This window comes from Pseudophryne corroboree, chromosome 3 (genome assembly GCF_028390025.1).
Source record: "Pseudophryne corroboree isolate aPseCor3 chromosome 3, aPseCor3.hap2, whole genome shotgun sequence".
Lineage (NCBI taxonomy): Eukaryota > Metazoa > Chordata > Amphibia > Anura > Myobatrachidae > Pseudophryne > Pseudophryne corroboree.
The window spans coordinates 120,117,471-120,136,460 of NC_086446.1; the positions used below are offsets into that span (position 1 = coordinate 120,117,471).

Sequence of the window (18,990 nt, forward strand, 5' to 3'; positions counted from 1 at the left end):
GTAAGCTGTCTATAATATTAAGGCTGTCTTTTCTTTGTACAGGTCACAGCTTCCGTCACATTGCACTCCATCAGCATCACAATTTCTTTACTTGGGTTTGCCTTAAGCTTTGTGGATGTGTTTAGAATATATCCATGTGGCTTTAACTGTCAATATGGTAATGTGAGTATCACTAGCCAAATACGGCAGTCTTTATATTTAGTAATACGGATCAAATGAAACGGGTTAATTTACTAATACAGTAGGTGATATTTCAAACACAATTTTCAGCAGCCATTTTCCGTTTTTTCCTCAGTTTTAAGTGGCAATTTTTAAATGCAATATGCATTAAATGAAAAAAAAAAAAATGCTTGAAGGGCCAGATGTACTTGCCTTGGAGATTAATAAAGTGGAAAAAGATATACTACCAACCAGAGCCGTCACAAGACATTTTGGTGCTCTGTGGCAGACAGAGAATTGGTGCCCCCCCCCCCCCTCCCCCCCCCCAATATGTAAAATAGGACTAGTGCATGCAAAAAGGGGTGTGGCTTCACGGGGAAAGGATGTGGCCACAGAACAGTACCAGTTCACATTAGTGTTCATTATTCAAATCACACCGCACAGTAGTGCCACTTATACACATTGTAACACAGAAGAGCCCCTTACACACATTATGCCAGGTAGAGCCCCTTACACACAATATGCATGGTGGAGCCCATTATACTTGATATGCCAGGTAGGGCCCCTTATACACGTTATGCCAGGTAGAGCCCCTTATACACATTATGACAAGTAGAGCCCCTTATATATGTTATGCCCGATAGATCCCCTTATACACTTTTTGCCAGTTAGAGCCTCTTACACAACATTATGCCAAATAGAGCCCCTACACACATTATACCAGTAGAGTCCCTTACTCACATTATGCCAGGTAGAGTCCATTACACACATTATGCCAGGTAGAGTCCCTTACACACATTATGCCAGGTAGAGTCCCTTACACACATTATGCCAGGTAGAGTCCCTTACACACATTATGCCAGGTAGAGTCCCTTACTCACATTATGCCAGGTAGAGTCCCTTAAACAGATTATGCCAGGTAGACTTCCTTTTACACATTATGTCAAAACATGTTATACACATTACACCCGGTAGAGCTCTTTACAATCCTAACCTTACCTTTAGGGTATAGTGTAGTGTAGTGCAGTGTAGTGTGTGAGTAGATGCTTACATTATTTCTCCCTTCTGCGCTGCTGCCAGCTCCTGACCCAGAACTCCCTCTGTACACTGCAAGACAAGAGAGGGCAGCACAAGGGGGAGCGACTACAACACTGCCCAGCACTGACTACATACAGTGACCAGCGGCAGAGATTGGGCTGAGGCTTATGCTGGTCAGAGCCTGGTGCTGCAGAGTGGGAGCTTGGGACTGCAGGCGCTAGATGCTGCAGAGCACACAGGAGAGTGGAAGCAGCCGTGAAAGGAGAACACGGGGGAATAGGTGGCCAATCATGGTGTATGTGGAAGATGCGCCTACAGGGCAAATGCACTGTTGGCAAAGCACCATCTGAACAAACCTACTGTAGCTACCAACCTATCTGCTCCTAACCAGTGGCGGCTGCAGCACTGAGTACCTAGTGTAGGGGGGGGGGGGGGCCGCTAAGCACATATACACATACATGGGTAGATGCATGCCCTCCAACTGTACCCTTTTAGCAGGTACATTACCTTTTTTATGGTCTGTACTGATTTTTGGGTCTCCAAACTTCCATTGAAAGTATAGGAAAAGGGATGTGACTACGCCCCCTTTACCCATGGCCACACCCCCTTTCCTAATTTGTGCAGCTTTTTATGTGTAAAATATTGGAGGGTATGTAGATGGAGTGGCGTTACAAGGTGGGTGCGGCCCGCACCCGGGTGTTACCCTCTGAGGGGTGACACCAAAGTGCCGGCTCCTGCTCAGTGGCAGGAGCCGGGTGCTGCACTAGATCATAACGTGCTGCAACCAGGCTCATGTCACAGTGCAGGAGCCAGCACTGCAGATTCATCAGTCTCCGGGAGAAGCCCGCATCCCCCGGACCCACAATGTGCCGAAAAAGGGGGTTGGGATGTGAAACCACGCCTCCTTTCACTTGCAATCGCATCAGGTGTTTTACAAGTAAGTGATGCCTCTGTGTAGATGTATGCAAAATGTGTGCTGGCAAGGTATACCACAGCCGCTGTGCAGAATCCAGGACTGCATTAGGCATCCCTCTCCTAAGCCCGCCCACAGACTTGCATTGACTAGTTTCCAGAAATATGGGGGAGGGCTTAGGAGAGGGAAGTCTAATGCCGAGTCTTGGATTATGCACGGCAACTCTTGTATACAGCGCCACTGCCGATACAGATACACGCCAGCACATATATTACATACATCTACACATGTATGTTTATATGTGCTTAGCAGCAGCCCTGTACAAGCTACTTGGTGTTCTGCTGTTGCTTCTGACTTTTTCAAACACAGCCTGTAACACTACAGGAGTTGATTGGCTGGTACTTTATTTCTCTAACGTCCTAGTGGATGCTGGGGACTCCGTAAGGACCATGGGGAATAGACGGGCTCCGCAGGAGACTGGGCACTCTAAGAAAGATTTAGTACTACTGGTGTGCACTGGCTCCTCCCTCTATGCCCCTCCTCCAGACCTCAGTTAGAATCTGTGCCCGGACAGAGCTGGGTGCATTTTAGTGAGCTCTCCTGAGCTTGCTAATAAGAAAGTATTTTCTCTAACGTCCTAAGTGGATGCTGGGGACTCCGTAAGGACCATGGGGAATAGCGGCTCCGCAGGAGACTGGGCACAACTAAAGAAAGCTTTAGGACTACCTGGTGTGCACTGGCTCCTCCCTCTATGACCCTCCTCCAGACCTCAGTTAGAATTTTGTGCCCGGCCGAGCTGGATGCACACTAGGGGCTCTCCTGAGCTCTTAGAAAGAAAGTAATATTTAGGTTTTTTATTTTCAGTGAGATCTGCTGGCAACAGACTCACTGCTACGAGGGACCTAGGGGAGAGAAGCAAACCTACCTGCTTGCAGCTAGCTTGGGCTTCTAGGCTACTGGACACCATTAGCTCCAGAGGGATCGAACACAGGCCCAGCCTCGGTCGTCCGGTCCCGGAGCCGCGCCGCCGTCCCCCTAGCAGAGCCAGAAGCAAGAAGACGTTCCTGGAAATCGGCGGCAGAAGACTTCGGTCTTCATTAAGGTAGCGCACAGCACTGCAGCTGTGCGCCATTGCTCCCCATGCACACCTCACACTCCGGTCACTGATGGGTGCAGGGCGCTGGGGGGGGGGGGCGCCCTGGGCTGCAATATGAGTACCTTACTTGGCGAATTAACACATAATATAGTCTTTAAGACTATATATGTGTAAAAATCCCCTGCCATAACTGTATAAAAAAAGCGGGAGAAGTCCGCCGAAAAGCACACTGGCGCCATTTTCCCTCACAGCTCCGCTGGAAGGATCGCTCCCCAGGCTCTCCCCTGCAGTTCCAGACTACATAGGGTAAAAAAGAGAGGGGGGGCACTAAATTTAGGCGCAATCTGTGTTATATAAGCAGCTATAGGGGAAAATTCACTGTGTAGTGTGTATCCCTGTTTTATATAGCGCTCTGGTGTGTGCTGGCATACTCTCTTTCTGTCTCCCCAAAGGGCTTTGTGGGGTCCTGTCCTCAGTCAGAGCATTCCCTGTGTGTGTGTGCGGTGTGTCGGTACGGCTGTGTCGACATGTTTGATGAGGAGGCTTATGTGGAGGCGGAGCAGGTGCCGATAAATGTGATGTTACCCCCTGCGGGGTCGACACCTGAATGGATGGACATGTGGAAGGAATTACGTGACAGTGTCAATTCTTTACATAAAAGATTTGACGACATAGCAGATGTGGGACAGCCGGCTTCTCAGCTCGTGCCTGCCCAGGCGTCTCAAAAGCCACCAGGGGCTCTAAAACGCCCGCTACCTCAGATGGCAGACACAGATGTCGACACGGATACTGACTCCAGTGTCGACGATGATGAGACTAGTGTACATTCCAATAGAGCCACCCGTTACATGATTACGGCAATGAAAAATGTGTTGCACATTTCTGATATTACCCCAGGTACCACAAAAAAGGGTATTATGTTTGGGGAGAAAAAACTACCAGTGGTTTTTCCCCCTTCTGATGAATTAAATGAAGTGTGTGAAGAAGCGTGGGCTTCCCCCGATAAGAAACTGGTAATTTCTAAAAAGTTACTAATGGCGTACCCTTTCCCGCCAGAGGATAGGTCACGTTGGGAGACATCCCCTAGGGTGGATAAAGCGCTCACACGCCTGTCAAAGAAGGTGGCACTACCGTCTCCGGACACGGCCGCCCTAAAGGAACCTGCTGATAGGAAGCAGGAGGCTATCCTGAAGTCTGTTTATACACACTCAGGTATTATTCTGAGACCAGCTATTGCTTCAGCATGGATGTGCAGTGCTGCAGCTGCGTGGTCAGATTCCCTGTCAGAAAATATTGATACCTTAGACAGGGACACTATATTGCTAACCATAGAGCATATTAAAGACGCAGTCTTATACATGAGAGATGCACAGAGGGATATTTGCCGGCTGGCATCTAAAATAAGTGCAATGTCCATTTCTGCCAGGAGGGGTTTATGGACTCGGCAGTGGACAGGAGATGCAGATTCTAAAAGGCACATGGAAGTTTTGCCTTACAAGGGTGAGGAGTTGTTTGGGGATGGTCTCTCTGACCTAGTTTCCACAGCAACAGCTGGAAAGTCAACATTTACCCCATGTTCCCTCACAGCCAAAGAAAGCACCATATTATCAGGTACAGTCCTTTCGGCCCCAGAAAGGCAAGCGGGTTAGAGGCGCGTCCTTTCTGCCCAGAGGCAGAGGTAGAGGGAAAAAGCTGCAAAATACAGTCAGTTCCCAGGAACAAAAGTCCTCCCCCGCTTCCTCTAAGTCCACCGCATGACGCTGGGGCTCCACAGGCGGAGCCAGGTGCGGTGGGGGCCCGTCTCAAGAACTTCAGCGATCAGTGGGCTCGCTCACGGGTGGATCCCTGGATTCTACAAGTGGTATCTCAGGGATACAAGCTGGAATTCGAGACGTCTCCCCCTCGCCGTTTCCTCAAATCTGCCTTGCCAACAACTCCCTCAGACAGGGAGGCAGTGCTAGAGGCAATTCACAAGCTGTATTCTCAGCAGGTGATAGTCAAGGTACCCCTCCTTCAACAAGGAAGGGGTTACTATTCCACAATGTTTGTGGTACCGAAACCGGACGGTTTGGTGAGACCCATTTTAAATTTTAAATCCTTGAACACTTATATAAAAAAATTCAAGTTCAAGATGGAATCGCTCAGGGCGGTTATTTCAAGCCTGGAGGAAGGGGATTACATGGTATCACTGGACATCAAGGATGCTTACCTACATGTCCCCATTTACCCTCCTCACCAGGAGTACCTCAGATTTGTGGTACAGGACTGTCATTACCAATTCCAGACGTTGCCGTTTGGTCTGTCCACGGCACCGAGGATATTTACCAAGGTAATGGCCGAAATGATGATACTCCTTCGAAAAAAGGGAGTTTTAATTATCCCGTACTTGGACGATCTCCTTATAAAGGCGAGATCCAGGGAGCAGTTGTTGGTCGGGGTAGCACTATCTCGGGAGGTGCTACAACAGCACGGTTGGATTCTGAATATTCCAAAGTCACAGCTGGTTCCTACGACACGTCTACTGTTCCTGGGGATGGTTCTGGACACAGACCAGAAAAGGGTGTTTCTCCCGGAGGAGAAAGCCAAGGAGTTGTCATCTCTAGTCAGAGATCTCCTGAAACCAAAACAGGTGTCGGTGCATCACTGCACGCGAGTCCTGGGAAAAATGGTAGCTTCCTACGAAGCAATTCCATTCGGCAGGTTCCATGCAAGAATCTTTCAGTGGGATCTGTTGGACAAGTGGTCCGGATCGCATCTTCAGATGCATCGGCTGATAACCCTGTCTCCAAGGACCAGGGTGTCTCTGCTGTGGTGGCTGCAGAGTGCTCATCTTCTAGAGGGCCTCAGATTCGGCATACAGGACTGGGTCCTGGTGACCACGGATGCCAGCCTTCGAGGCTGGGGGGCAGTCATACAGGGAAGAAACTTCCAAGGACTATGGTCAAGCCAGGAGATTTCCCTACACATAAATATTCTGGAACTAAGGGCCATTTACAATGAAGTAAGTCAGGCAAGACCACCTGCTTCAAAACCAGCCAGTACTGATCCAGTCAGACAACATCACGGCGGTCGCCCATGTAAACCGACAGGGCGGCACAAGAAGCAGGATGGCGATGGCAGAAGCCACAAGGATTCTCCGATGGGCGGAAAATCACGTGTTAGCACTGTCAGCAGTGTTCATTCCGGGAGTGGACAACTGGGAAGCAGACTTCCTCAGCAGGCACGACCTCCACCCAGGAGAGTGGGGACTTCATCCAGAAGTCTTTCAGCTGTTTGTAAACCGTTGGGAACGGCCACAGGTGGACATGATGGCGTCCCGCCTCAACAAAAAGCTAGAAAGATATTGCGCCAGGTCGAGAGACCCTCAGGCAATAGCTGTGGACGCTCTAGTGACACCGTGGGTGTACCAGTCGGTTTATGTGTTCCCTCCTCTTCCTCTCATACCCAAGGTACTGAGGATAATAAGAAGAAGAGGAGTAAGAACTATACTCATTGTTTCCGGATTGGCCAAGAAGAGCTTGGTACCCAGAACTTCAAGAAATGATTTCAGAGGACCCATGGCCTCTGCCGCTCAGACAGGACCTGTTGCAGCAGGGGCCCTGTCTGTTCCAAGACTTACCGCGGCTGCGTTTGACGGCATGGCGGTTGAACGCCGGATCCTGAAGGAAAAGGGCATTCCGGAGGAAGTCATCCCTACGCTGATTAAAGCTAGGAAAGAAGTGACCGCAAACCATTATCACCGCATATGGCGAAAATATGTTGCGTGGTGTGAGGCCAGGAAGGCCCCAACGGAGGAATTTCAGCTGGGTCGTTTTCTGCTCTTCCTACAGTCAGGGGTGACTATGGGCCTAAAATTGGGTTCCATTAAGGTCCAGATTTCGGCTCTATCGATTTTCTTCCAGAAAGAACTGGCTTAACTACCTGAAGTTCAGACATTTGTTAAGGGAGTGCTGCATATTCAGCCCCCTTTTGTGCCTCCAGTGGCACCTTGGGATCTCAACGTGGTGTTGGATTTCCTAAAGTCACATTGGTTTGAACCACTTAAAACCGTGGAACTAAAATATCTCACGTGGAAAGTGGTCATGCTGTTGGCCTTGGCTTCGGCCAGGCGTGTGTCAGAATTGGCGGCTTTGTCATGTAAAAGCCCTTATCTGATTTTCCATATGGATAGGGCGGAATTGAGGACTCGTCCCCAATTTCTTCCTAAGGTGGTATCAGCTTTTCATTTGAACCAACCTATTGTGGTGCCTGCGGCTACTCGGGACTTGGAGCATTCCAAGTTGCTGGACGTAGTCAGGGCCCTGAAAATGTATGTTTCCAGGACAGCTAGTGTCAGGAAAACTGACTCGCTATTTATCCTGTATGCACCCAACAAGCTGGGTGCTCCTGCTTCAAAGCAGACTATTGCTCGCTGGATCTGTAGTACGATTCAGCTTGCACATTCTGCGGCTGGATTGCCGCATCCTAGATCAGTGAAAGCCCATTCCACGAGGAAGGTGGGCTCTTCTTGGGCGGCTGCCCGAGGGGTCTTGGCTTTACAACTTTGCCGAGCAGCTACTTGGTCGGGGTCAAACACATTTGCTAAATTTTACAAGTTTGATACCCTGGCTGAGGAGGACTTAGAGTTCGCTCATTCGGTGCTGCAGAGTCATCCGCACTCTCCCGCCCGTTTGGGAGCTTTGGTATAATCCCCATGGTCCTTACGGAGTCCCCACCATCCACTTAGGACGTTAGAGAAAATAAGATTTTACTCACCGGTAAATCTATTTCTCTAGTCCGTAGTGGATGCTGGGCGCCCATCCCAAGTGCGGATTGTCTGCAATACTTGTATATAGTTATTGATTATCTAAAGGGTTATTGTTGAGCCATCTGTTGAGAGGCTCAGTTATATTTCATACTGTTAACTGGGTATAGTATCACGAGTTATACGGTGTGATTGGTGTGGCTGGTATGAGTCTTACCCGGGATTCCAAATCTTTTCCTTATTGTGTCAGCTCTTCCGGGCACAGTATCCTAACTGAGGTCTGGAGGAGGGTCATAGAGGGAGGAGCCAGTGCACACCAGGTAGTCCTAAAGCTTTCTTTAGTTGTGCCCAGTCTCCTGCGGAGCCGCTATTCCCCATGGTCCTTACGTAGTCCACAGCATCCACTACGGACTACGAGAAATAGATTTACCGGTGAGTAAAATCTTATTTTAGTTAGGTTTTTTATTTTCAGAGAGCTTCTGCTGGCAACAGACTCTCTGCTACGTGGGACTGAGGGGAGAGAAACAAACCTACTAACTGCGGCTAGGTTGCGCTTCTTAGGCTACTGGACACCATTAGCTCCAGAGGGATCGAACACAGGAACCTAACCTTGGTCGTCCGTTCCCCTCGCAGAGCCAGAAGACAGAAGCCGGCGGGTTGAAGCAAGAAGACGTCAAAATCGGCGGCAGAAGACTCCTGTCTTCATATGAGGTAGCGCACCGCACTGCAGCTGTGCACCATTGCACCCACACTAACCCACACACTACGGTCACTGTAGGGTGCAGGGCGCAGGGGTGGGGGCGCCCTGGGCAGCAATTAAGTACCTCCTGGCAAAAGCAGCATATATACAGTTGGACACTGTTATATGCATGAGCCCCCGCCATTATTTTTACACAAAATCGCTGAGGGGGCGGGGTCTTCTTCCTCAGCACTCACCAGCACCATTTTCTCTCCACAGCTCCGCTGAGAGGAAGCTCCCCAGGCTCTCCCCTGCAGACGATAGAGAGGGTGAAAAAGAGAGGGGGGGCACATAAATTTGGCGTAAAAACAATATATACAGCAGCTACTGGGTTAACACTAAGTTACTGTGTTATTCCTGGGTCATATAGCGCTGGGGTGTGTGCTGGCATACTCTCTCTCTGTCTCTCCAAAGGGCCTTGTGGGGGAACTGTCTTCAAATAGAGCATCCCCTGTGTGTGTGGTGTGTCGGTACGTGACATGTCTGAGGTAAAAGGCTCCCCTAAGGAGGAGATAGAGCAAATATGTGTGTGAGAGGGTGTCTCCGTCGACAACGCCGACACCTGTTTGGATATGTGTAAGTGCTAAGGTGAATTTATTGCACAAAAGATTAGAGAACAGACAGGAAATCTACCTATGTCTGTCCCTATGTCACAGAGACCTTCAGAGTCTCACAATGCTCACTATCCAAAATAATAAACACTGATATCGACACGGAGTTTGACTCCAGTGTCGACTACGATAATGCAAAGTTACAGCCAAAATGGCAGAAAGGTATTCAATATATGATTATTGTAATAAAAGATGATTTGCATATCACTGATGACTCATTTGTCCCTGACACAAGGGTACACATGTTAAGGGGAAGAAAGCTGAGGTAAATTTCCCTCCTCTCATGAGGAAAAAGAGCGGGAATCTCCAGACAAGAGACTGCAGCTTCCCACAAAAAAATTCTCAGGCAGTATCCTTTCCCCACTAGGGCCAGGATGTGATGGGAATCTTCCCCTAGGGTGTCACGTTTGCACAGAAGGTAGCACTTGCTATTCTCAGGGATCCTGCAGATAGCGTGCACATTCTGGTACACTACTCAGACCGGCGATTGTGTCGGCATGGGTTTATAGCGCTGTGGCAGCGTGGACAGGTACCTTATCAGCAGAGATGTCAATTTCTGCTTGACGTGTCCTGTAGAATATGCAATGGACAGATGATGCCGACTTAAGAGGCATATGGAAGGCTGAGGATTGCGTGCAGAAGGGTTCTCGGACCTGGTCTCCACATCTATAGCTGGTAATTCTGATATTTTGCCTTATATTCCTGCACAGCCAAGGAAAGCACGACATTATCAAATGCAGTCTTTCGAATAAAGAAACAAGAAAGTCTGAGGTGCGTCCTTTCTTGCCAGAGGCGGGGGCAGAGGAAAGAAGCTGTACAACACAGCTAGTTCCCAGGAACAGAAGTCTTCCCCGGCCTCTACAAAAATCCACCGCATGTCGCTGGGGCTCCACAGGCGGAGCTGGGCCTGGTGGGGGCACGCCTTCGTAAGTTCAGCCACAAGTGGGTTCACTCCCTGTTAGATCCCTGGGCAATAGATATTGTGTCTCAGGGATACAAGCTGGACTTTGAGAAGATGCCCCCTCACCGACGGTCCTGACGGCTTCCCCCCACGAGAGGGAAACAGTGTTAACTGCAATTCACAAATTGTATCTTCAAAAGGTGGTGGTCAAGGTTCCCCTCCTTCAACAAGGAGGGGGTTATTATTCGACCATGTTGTAGTCCCGAAACCAGACGGTTCGGTCGGACCCATATTGAATTTAAGATCCCTGAACATATACCTGAAAAGGTTCAAGTTCAAGATGGAATCGCTAAGAGCGGTCATTGCAAGCCTGAAAGGGGGAGATTTTATGGTGACTCGGGACATAAAGGATGCATACCTTCATGTCCCCATTTATCCACCTCATCAGGCGTACCTCAGAATTGCGGTACGGGATTGTCATTACCAATTTCAGACGTTGCCGTTTGGTCTCTCCACGGCCTTGAGAATATTCACCAACTTAATGGCGGAAATGATGGTGCTCCTGAGAAAGCAAGGTGTCTCTATTATCACGTACTTGGACGATCTCCTCATAAAAGCGAGATCAAGAAAGCAGTTGCTGAACAGCGTATCACTTTCTCTGGAAGTGTAACGGCAACACGGCTGGATTCTATATATTCCTAAGTCGCAGTTGGTTCTTACAGCTCATCTGCCTCTCCTAGGCATGATCCTAGACACAGACCAGAAAAGGGTTTATCTCCCGATAGAGAGAGCTCAGGAGCTTGTGACACTGGTCAGGAATCTATTAAAACCAAAACAGGGGTCAGTGCATCACTGCACTCGAGTCCTGGGAAGGAGGGTGGCATCATACGAGGCCATTCCCTTCGGCAGGTTCCATACGAGGACCTTCCAATGGGACTTACTGGACAAGTGGTCCGGATCGCATCTTCAGATGCATCGGTTAATCACTAGGACGTTAGAGAAAATAAGATTTTACTCACGGTAAATCTATTTCTCGTAGTCCGTAGTGGATGCTGGGCGCCCGTCCCAAGTGCGGACTTTCTGCAATACGTGTATATAGTTATTGCTTAATAAAGGGTTACGTTATGTTGGCATCCATTGTTGATGCTCTGTTGTTGTTCATACTGTTGACTGGGTAAGTTTATCACAAGTTATACGGTGTGATTGGTGTGGCTGGTATGAGTCTTACCCTGGATTCCAAAATCCTTTCCTTGTAATGTCAGCTCTTCCGGGCACAGTTTCCTTAACTGAGGTCTGGAGGAGGGGCATAGAGGGAGGAGCCAGTGCACACCAGTAGTACTAAATCTTTCTTAGAGTGCCCAGTCTCCTGCGGAGCCCGTCTATTCCCCATGGTCCTTACAAAGTCCCCAGCATCAACTACGGACTACGAGAAATAGATTTACCGGTGAGTAAAATCTTATTTTTTCTCCACTTTATCACCCTCCAAGGTTTAGTACATACGTCCCTAAATCTGTTGGGCTAATTCTGTCTGACAGAGAATCGGCACCAAGTGTGGGGCTGATGCAGTTTTAGACCAGTGGTTGCCTCTACATATGCACTAAGTGGGATTCTTTTGACTAAAATTATTAAAATGGGTGTCCCATTCCTTGCACATTCAGACGCAAGGATATATCCACGTAAAGGCTTCTATTAGTACTAAAAAATATTAAAAGCTCATGATGACCTTTTTCCATGTCGACCTTTTCCATGTCGACCTAATGACCACGTCGACCTATTTCAGGTGTCGACCTAGTCACTGTCGACCAATAGTGGTCAGCCTAGTTACTGTCAACCCAACAAACCACACCCTATACTCCAAGGGACATACCGTACTGTAGATTTTTTTTTTAAATTGGTTAGTGCGATTAGGTAGCTAAAGATACTGTATATATTGTATAAATAATACATTTTCAGTCTAGATAAAAATCTGAACATTGCTGAGTAACACCTAAAGCTGAAACATTGAAAAAAAATATGTAATTAGGGTCAAATTAAATAACACTACTCCTCCGGGAATTTGCCTAATTGATGCTGCAGGTCAACTAAGTCTTCCTCCTCTGACACAAGGAACTCCCCAGATCAGTACTATCATAGTACTGGTAATAGAGTATCATTGGTAAAGTATCATTGGTAATTTGTAAAGTTCCATAACAAGAGTTTTTAGGTTTATTTATGAAGGACAAATAAAAATGTCATATAAACAATTTTTTCAAAATTCAACAGAAGATTTCTATTACATTCTTATTTTGGGCAGCTTTTGTGATAAATCGATGGGTCTCTGAAGTTTTACCCAAAGGTATTGAGTTATTGTGAGGTTCCTAGAAGTTCATAAAAGTCCTTCTAAGACCTGTCAACATCTTTCTGATTACTGAAGAAATGCTTAAAGCCAACCATTCATTATAACAGTGTCCGTTTCCTCTTCTTTTCCTCATTGCCTGCACATTCCCTTTATTTATTATTCAGATGAAGTTGATAGCAACGATATGGAATCAGATGTATAATCCTCCTGGTGGCTGAGGATTTCCCTTTGTACGCATCATGATAATCAGACCATACCATAATAAAATAAAGATACGGAGACACATATTTGGCAGAAATTGATAACTATTTATTTAAATGAGTGATATACTTTAATAGCTGTAAGAATAAAAGCAAAGTTTGTTGACAGAGAAAGAATGGCTAAAGTAATCTCAAACTTCCAAAACACAAACGTCACTCAGTCAAAACAATTCAAAACAAACTAAAACCACAAAGGTATACACTCAACCTTCTACCCTGACTACCCACCCAGTAGGTGGTCCAGTAGACATAACCAGTCAACGTCAAGGTGAGCACACATAAAAACTAAGAGCTAATCAAACTCAAACAAAGATCCGCACAAAGAACAGGTAACCTGTCATTCTTTCCCACCAACAATAGCCAACAAAAAAACACACTAAAAATAACAACACGAACAAAGGAGAATTAGGGTGGGAAGACAAAAACAAAAGACGCTGACCCAGCCCCCTAACAACAAGATAAAACTAAACCCCACACCTCCCAAACCTATAGAATGACCCTATCACCTGATGCCCTACACATGCCCTCTCTGAGATTTATCCCACTCCATTCCCATCCTGTCATTTCACTTTTACGTCTCATTGAAGAATAGCCATGACCAATTTGAATAACCTAAATACTGTATTTAGTAAAGATTGTAACTGTATTACCTGTGTTTCATTACAATTGCAGATGGGAACACTAGCTATTATTTCAATTCTTCTGATGACAAACATGTTGCAGTTAAGTATTTCCAGCTATATTGTAGTCTTTGGAAGGAGAGCTCTCAAACACCATTCGGAGAATCCACCACAGGTAAGAAACATGTAGCACTGCAAAAAATGCACCACTACTGTATAATGTAAGACCATTAGAAGTATCTGAAGAGTTCCCTATCCATGTAAAGCTGCAAGGCAGCAGTGCTTACATGCAGGGCACAAAAGTCTGAGGTGGCTTTTAATGTCAGATTTAAACATACAGGGAGCTATCTTTATAATACTTGAGTAATAGTGACTGATAAATAATCAAACATTAGAGTCTATTTATTATCATGTAAATACCTACCTTTTATTTCTCTGACGTCCTAGTGGATGCTGGGTACTCCGTAAGGACCATGGGGAATAGCGGGCTCCGCAGGAGACTGGGCACTCTAAAAGATATATTAGGTACTATCTGGTGTGCACTGGCTCCTCCCTCTATGCCCCTCCTCCAGACCTCAGTTAGAATCTGTGCCCGGCCCGAGCTGGTTGCACACTAGGGGCTCTCCTGAGCTCCTAATAAAGAAAGTATTTGTTAGGTTTTTTATTTTCAGTGAGATCTGCTGGCAACAGACTCACTACTACGAGGGACTAAGGGGAGAAGAAGCGAACCTACCTGCTTGCAGCTAGCTTGGGCTTCTTAGGCTACTGGACACCATTAGCTCCAGAGGGATCGAACACAGGCCCAGCCTCGGTCATCTGGTCCCGGAGCCGCGCCGCCGCCCCCCTTACAGAGCCAGAAGCAAGAAGAGCATCCTGGAAATCGGCGGCTGAAGACTTCGGTCTTCATTAAGGTAGCGCACAGCACTGCAGCTGTGCGCCATTGCTCCCTATGCACACCACATACTCCGGTCACTGATGGGTGCAGGGCGCTGGGGGGGGTGGGGGGGAGGGGGGCGCCCTGGGCTGCAATTAGAGTACCTTAACTTTGGCAAACAACACATAATATAGCCTAGTAAGCTATATATGTGTAAAAATCCCCTGCCATAATACAATTATAAGAGCGGGAGAAGTCCGCCGAAAAAGGGGCGGGGCTATCTCCCTCAGCACACTGGCGCCATTTTCTCTTCACAGTGCAGCTGGAAGACAGCTCCCCAGGCTCTCCCCTGCAGTTTCCAGGCTCAAAGGGTTAAAAAGAGAGGGGGGGCACTAAATTTAGGCGCAAACTGTATATAAAAAGCAGCTATAGGGATAAATCACTTTCTGTTAGTGTAAATCCCTGATTAAATAGCGCTGTGGTGTGTGCTGGCATACTCTCTCTCTGTCTCCCCAAAGGACTTTGTGGGGTCCTGTCCTCAGTCAGAGCATTCCCTGTGTGTGTGCGGTGTGTCGGTACGGCTGTGTCGACATGTTTGATGAGGAGGCTTATGTGGAGGCTGAGCAGGTGCCGATAAATGTGATGTCACCCCCTGCGGGGTCGACACCAGAGTGGGTGGATATGTGGAAGGTATTAACCGACAGTGTCAACTCCTTACATTAAAGGCTGGATGACGTAACAGCCGTGGGACAGCCGGCTTCTCAGCCCGCGCCTGCCCAGGCGTCTCAAAGGCCATCGGGGCTCAAAAACGCCCGCTACCTCAGATGGCAGACACAGATGTCGACACGGAGTCTGACTCCAGTGTCGACGACGATGAGACATATACACAATCAACTAGGGGCATCCGTTGCTTGATTACGGCAATGAAAAATGTGTTACACATTTCTGACATTAACCCAAGTACCACCAAAAAGGGTATTATGTTTGGGGAGAAAAAGCAGCCAGTGTTCTTTCCCCCATCAGATGAGTTGAATGAAGTGTGTGAAGAAGCGTGGGCTTCCCCCGATAAGAAACTGGTAATTTCTAAAAAGTTACTGATGGCGTACCCTTTCCCGCCAGAGGATAGGTCACGTTGGGAGATATCCCCTAGGGTGGATAAGGCGCTCACACGCTTGTCAAAAAAGGTGGCACTGCCGTCTCAGGATACGGCTTCCTTGAAGGAGCCTGCTGATAGAAAGCAGGAGGCGATCCTGAAGTCTGTATATACACACTTAGGTACTATACTGAGACCCGCAATTGCCTCAGCATGGAGGTGTAGTACTGCTGCAGCGTGGTCTGATACCCTGTCAGATAATATTGATACCCTCGACAGGGTTACTATTTTGCTAACCATAGAGCATATTAAAGACGTCGTCTTATATATGAGAGATGCACAGAGGGATATTTGCCGGCTGGCATCCAGAATTAATGCAATGTCCATTTCTGCCAGGAGGGTATTATGGACCCGGCAGTGGACAGGTGATGCTGATTCTAAAAGGCACATAGAGGTTCTGCCTTATAAGGGTGAGGAATTGTTTGGGGATGGTCTCTCGGACCTCGTATCCACAGCAACAGCTGGGAAGTCGATGTTTTTACCTCAGATTCCCTCACAGCCTAAGAAAGCACCGTATTATCAGGTACAGTCCTTTCGGCCTCAGAAAAGCAAGCGGGTCAAAGGTGCTTCCTTTCTGACCAGAGTCAAGGGAAGAGGGAAAAAGCTGCACCAGACAGCCAGTTCCCAGGATCAAAAATCTTCCCCCGCTTCCTCTAAGTCCACCGCATGACGCTGGTGCTCCACAGGCGGAGCCAGGTGCGGTGGGGGCGCGTCTCCGGAACTTCAGCGACCAGTGGGCTCGCTCACAGGTGGATCCCTGGGTTCTGTAAGTAGTATCACAGGGATACAAGCTGGAGTTCGAGGCGACTCCCCCTCGCCGTTACCTCAAATCTGCCTTGCCTGCTGCCCTCGGAGAAAGGGAGGTAGTACTGGCGGCAATTCACAAGCTGTATCTTCAGCAGGTGATAATCAAGGTACCCCTCCTTTAACAGGGACGGGGTTACTATTCCACAATGTTTGTGGTACCGAAACCAGACGGTTCGGTGAGACCCATTCTAAATTTAAAATCCTTGAACATTTATATAAAAAAAAGGTTCAAGTTCAAGATGGATTTTATGGTGTCATTGGACATCAAGGAATGTCATTACCAATTCCAGACGTTGCCATTTGGTCTGTCCACGGCACCGCGGGTATTTACCAAGGTAATGGCCGAAATGATGATGCTCCTCCGAAAGGAGGGAGTCATGATTATTCCGTACTTGGACGATCTCCTTATAAAGGCGAGGTCCAAAGAGCAGTTGCTAGTCAGCGTAGCACTATCTCAGGAAGTGCTGCATCAGCACGGCTGGATTCTGAATATCCCAAAGTCGCAGCTGATTCCTGCGACGCGTCTGCTGTTCTTGGGCATGATTCTGGACACAGAACAGAAGAAGATATTTCTCCCGGAGGAGAAGGCCCAGGAATTATCATCTCTGGTCAGGGACCTCCTGAAACCAAAGCAGGTGTCGGTGCATCACTGCACGCGAGTCCTGGGAAAGATGGTAGCTTCTCAAAAAGCAATTCCCTTCGGCAGATTCCATGCAAGGATCTTCCAGTGGGATCTGTTGGACAAGTGGTCCGGATCGCATCTCCAGATGCATCGGTTAATCACCCTGTCCCCGAGGGCCAGGGTGTCTCTGCTGTGGTGGCTGCAGGGTGCTCATCTGCTCGAAGGCCGCAGATTTGGCATACAGGACTGGGTCCTGGTGACCACGGATGCAAGCCTCCGAGGTTGGGGGGCAGTCACCCAGGGAAGAAACTTCCAAGGACAATGGTCGAGTCAGGAAACTTCCCTACACATAAATATTCTGGAACTAAGGGCCATTTACAACGCCCAGAGTCAAGCAGAACCCCTGCTTCAAAACCAACCGGTTCTGATTCAGTCAGACAACATCACAGCGGTCGCCCATGTAACCCGCCAGGGCGGCACAAGAAGCAGGGTGGCAATGGCAGAAGCCACAAGGATTCTTCGATGGGCGGAGAATCACGTGATAGCACTTTCAGCAGTGTTCATTCCGGGAGTGGACAACTGGGAAGCAGACTTCCTCAGCAGGCACGACCTCCACCCGGGAGAGTGGGGACTTCATCCAGAAGTCTTCCAGCTGATTGTGAATCATTGGGAACGGCCACAGGTGGACATGATGGCGTCCCGCCTCAACAAAAAGCTAAAAAGATATTGCGCCAGGTCAAGGGACCCTCAGGCGATAGCTGTGGACGCTCTAGTGACACCGTGGGTGTACCAGTCGGTTTATGTGTTCCCTCCTCTTCCTCTCATACCCAAGGTACTGAGGATAATAAGAAGGAGAGGAGTAAGAACTATACTCATTGTTCCGGATTGGCCAAGAAGAGCTTGGTACCCAGAACTTCAAGAAATGATCTCAGAGGACCCATGGCCTCTGCCGCTCAGACAGGACCTGCTACTGCAGGGGCCCTGTCTTTTCCAAGACTTACCGCGGCTGCGTTTGACGGCATGGCGGTTGAACACCGGATCCTAAAGAAAAAGGGCATTCCGGAGGAAGTCATTCCTACGCTGATTAAAGCTAGGAAGGATGTGACCGCAAAACATTATCACCGCATGGCGGAAATATGTTGCTTGGTGTGAGGCCAGGAAGGCCCCAACGGAGGAATTTCAGCGGGGTCGATTTCTGCACTTCCTACAGTCAGGGGTGACTATGGGCCTCAAATTGGGTTCCATTAAGGTCCAGATTTCGGCTCTGTCGATTTTCTTCCAAAAAGAACTGGCTTCACTGCCTGAAGTTCAGACTTTTATTAAAGGAGTGCTGCATATTCAGCCCCCCTTTGTGCCTCCAGTGGCACCTTGGGATCTCAACGTGGTGTTGGATGTCCTGAAGTCGCATTGGGTTTGAGCCACTTAAAACCGTGGAGCTAAAATATCTCACGTGGAAAGTCATGCTGCTGGCCTTGGCTTCGGCCAGGCGTGTATCAGAATTGGCGGCTTTGTCATGTAAAAGCCCTTATCTGATTTTCCATATGGATAGGGCGGAATTGAGGACTCATCCCCAATTTCTCCTAAGGTGGTATCAGCGTTTCATTTGAACCAACCTATTGTGGTGCCTGCGGCTACTCAGGACTTGGAGGATTCCAAGTTGCTGGACGTAGTCAGGGCCCTGAAAATCTATGTTTCCAGGACGGCTAGAGTCAGGAAAACTGACTCGCTATTTATCCTGTATGCACCCAACAAGCTGGGTGCTCCTGCTTCAAAGCAGACTATTGCTTGCTGGATCTGTAGCACGATTCAACTTGCACATTCTGCGGCTGGACTGCCGCATCCTAAATCTGTAAAAGCCCATTCCACGAGGAAATTGGGCTCTTCTTGGGCGGCTGCCCGAGGGGTCTCGGCTTTACAACTTTGCCGAGCTGCTACTTGGTCGGGTTCAAACACATTTGCAAAATTCTACAAGTTTGATACCCTGGCTGAGGAGGACCTTGAGTTCTCTCATTCGGTGCTGCAGAGTCATCCGCAATCTCCCGCCCGTTTGGGAGCTCTGGTATAATCCCCATGGTCCTTACGGAGTACCCAGCATCCACTAGGACGTCAGAGAAA

At 48.3% G+C, this 18,990-nt stretch overlaps 1 protein-coding gene across 1 annotated transcript in view; it reads left to right on the forward strand.

Moving 5' to 3' along the window:
- The window catches only part of LOC135057526 (uncharacterized), a 197,328-nt gene that overhangs the window by 156,153 nt on the left and 22,185 nt on the right, over positions 1–18,990 (forward strand). The window contains exons 5-6 of the mRNA XM_063963380.1: positions 43–162; positions 13,472–13,594. Of these exons, the coding sequence (XP_063819450.1) occupies positions 43–162; positions 13,472–13,594 (243 nt within the window). The remainder of the gene's footprint in view (positions 1–42; positions 163–13,471; positions 13,595–18,990) is intronic.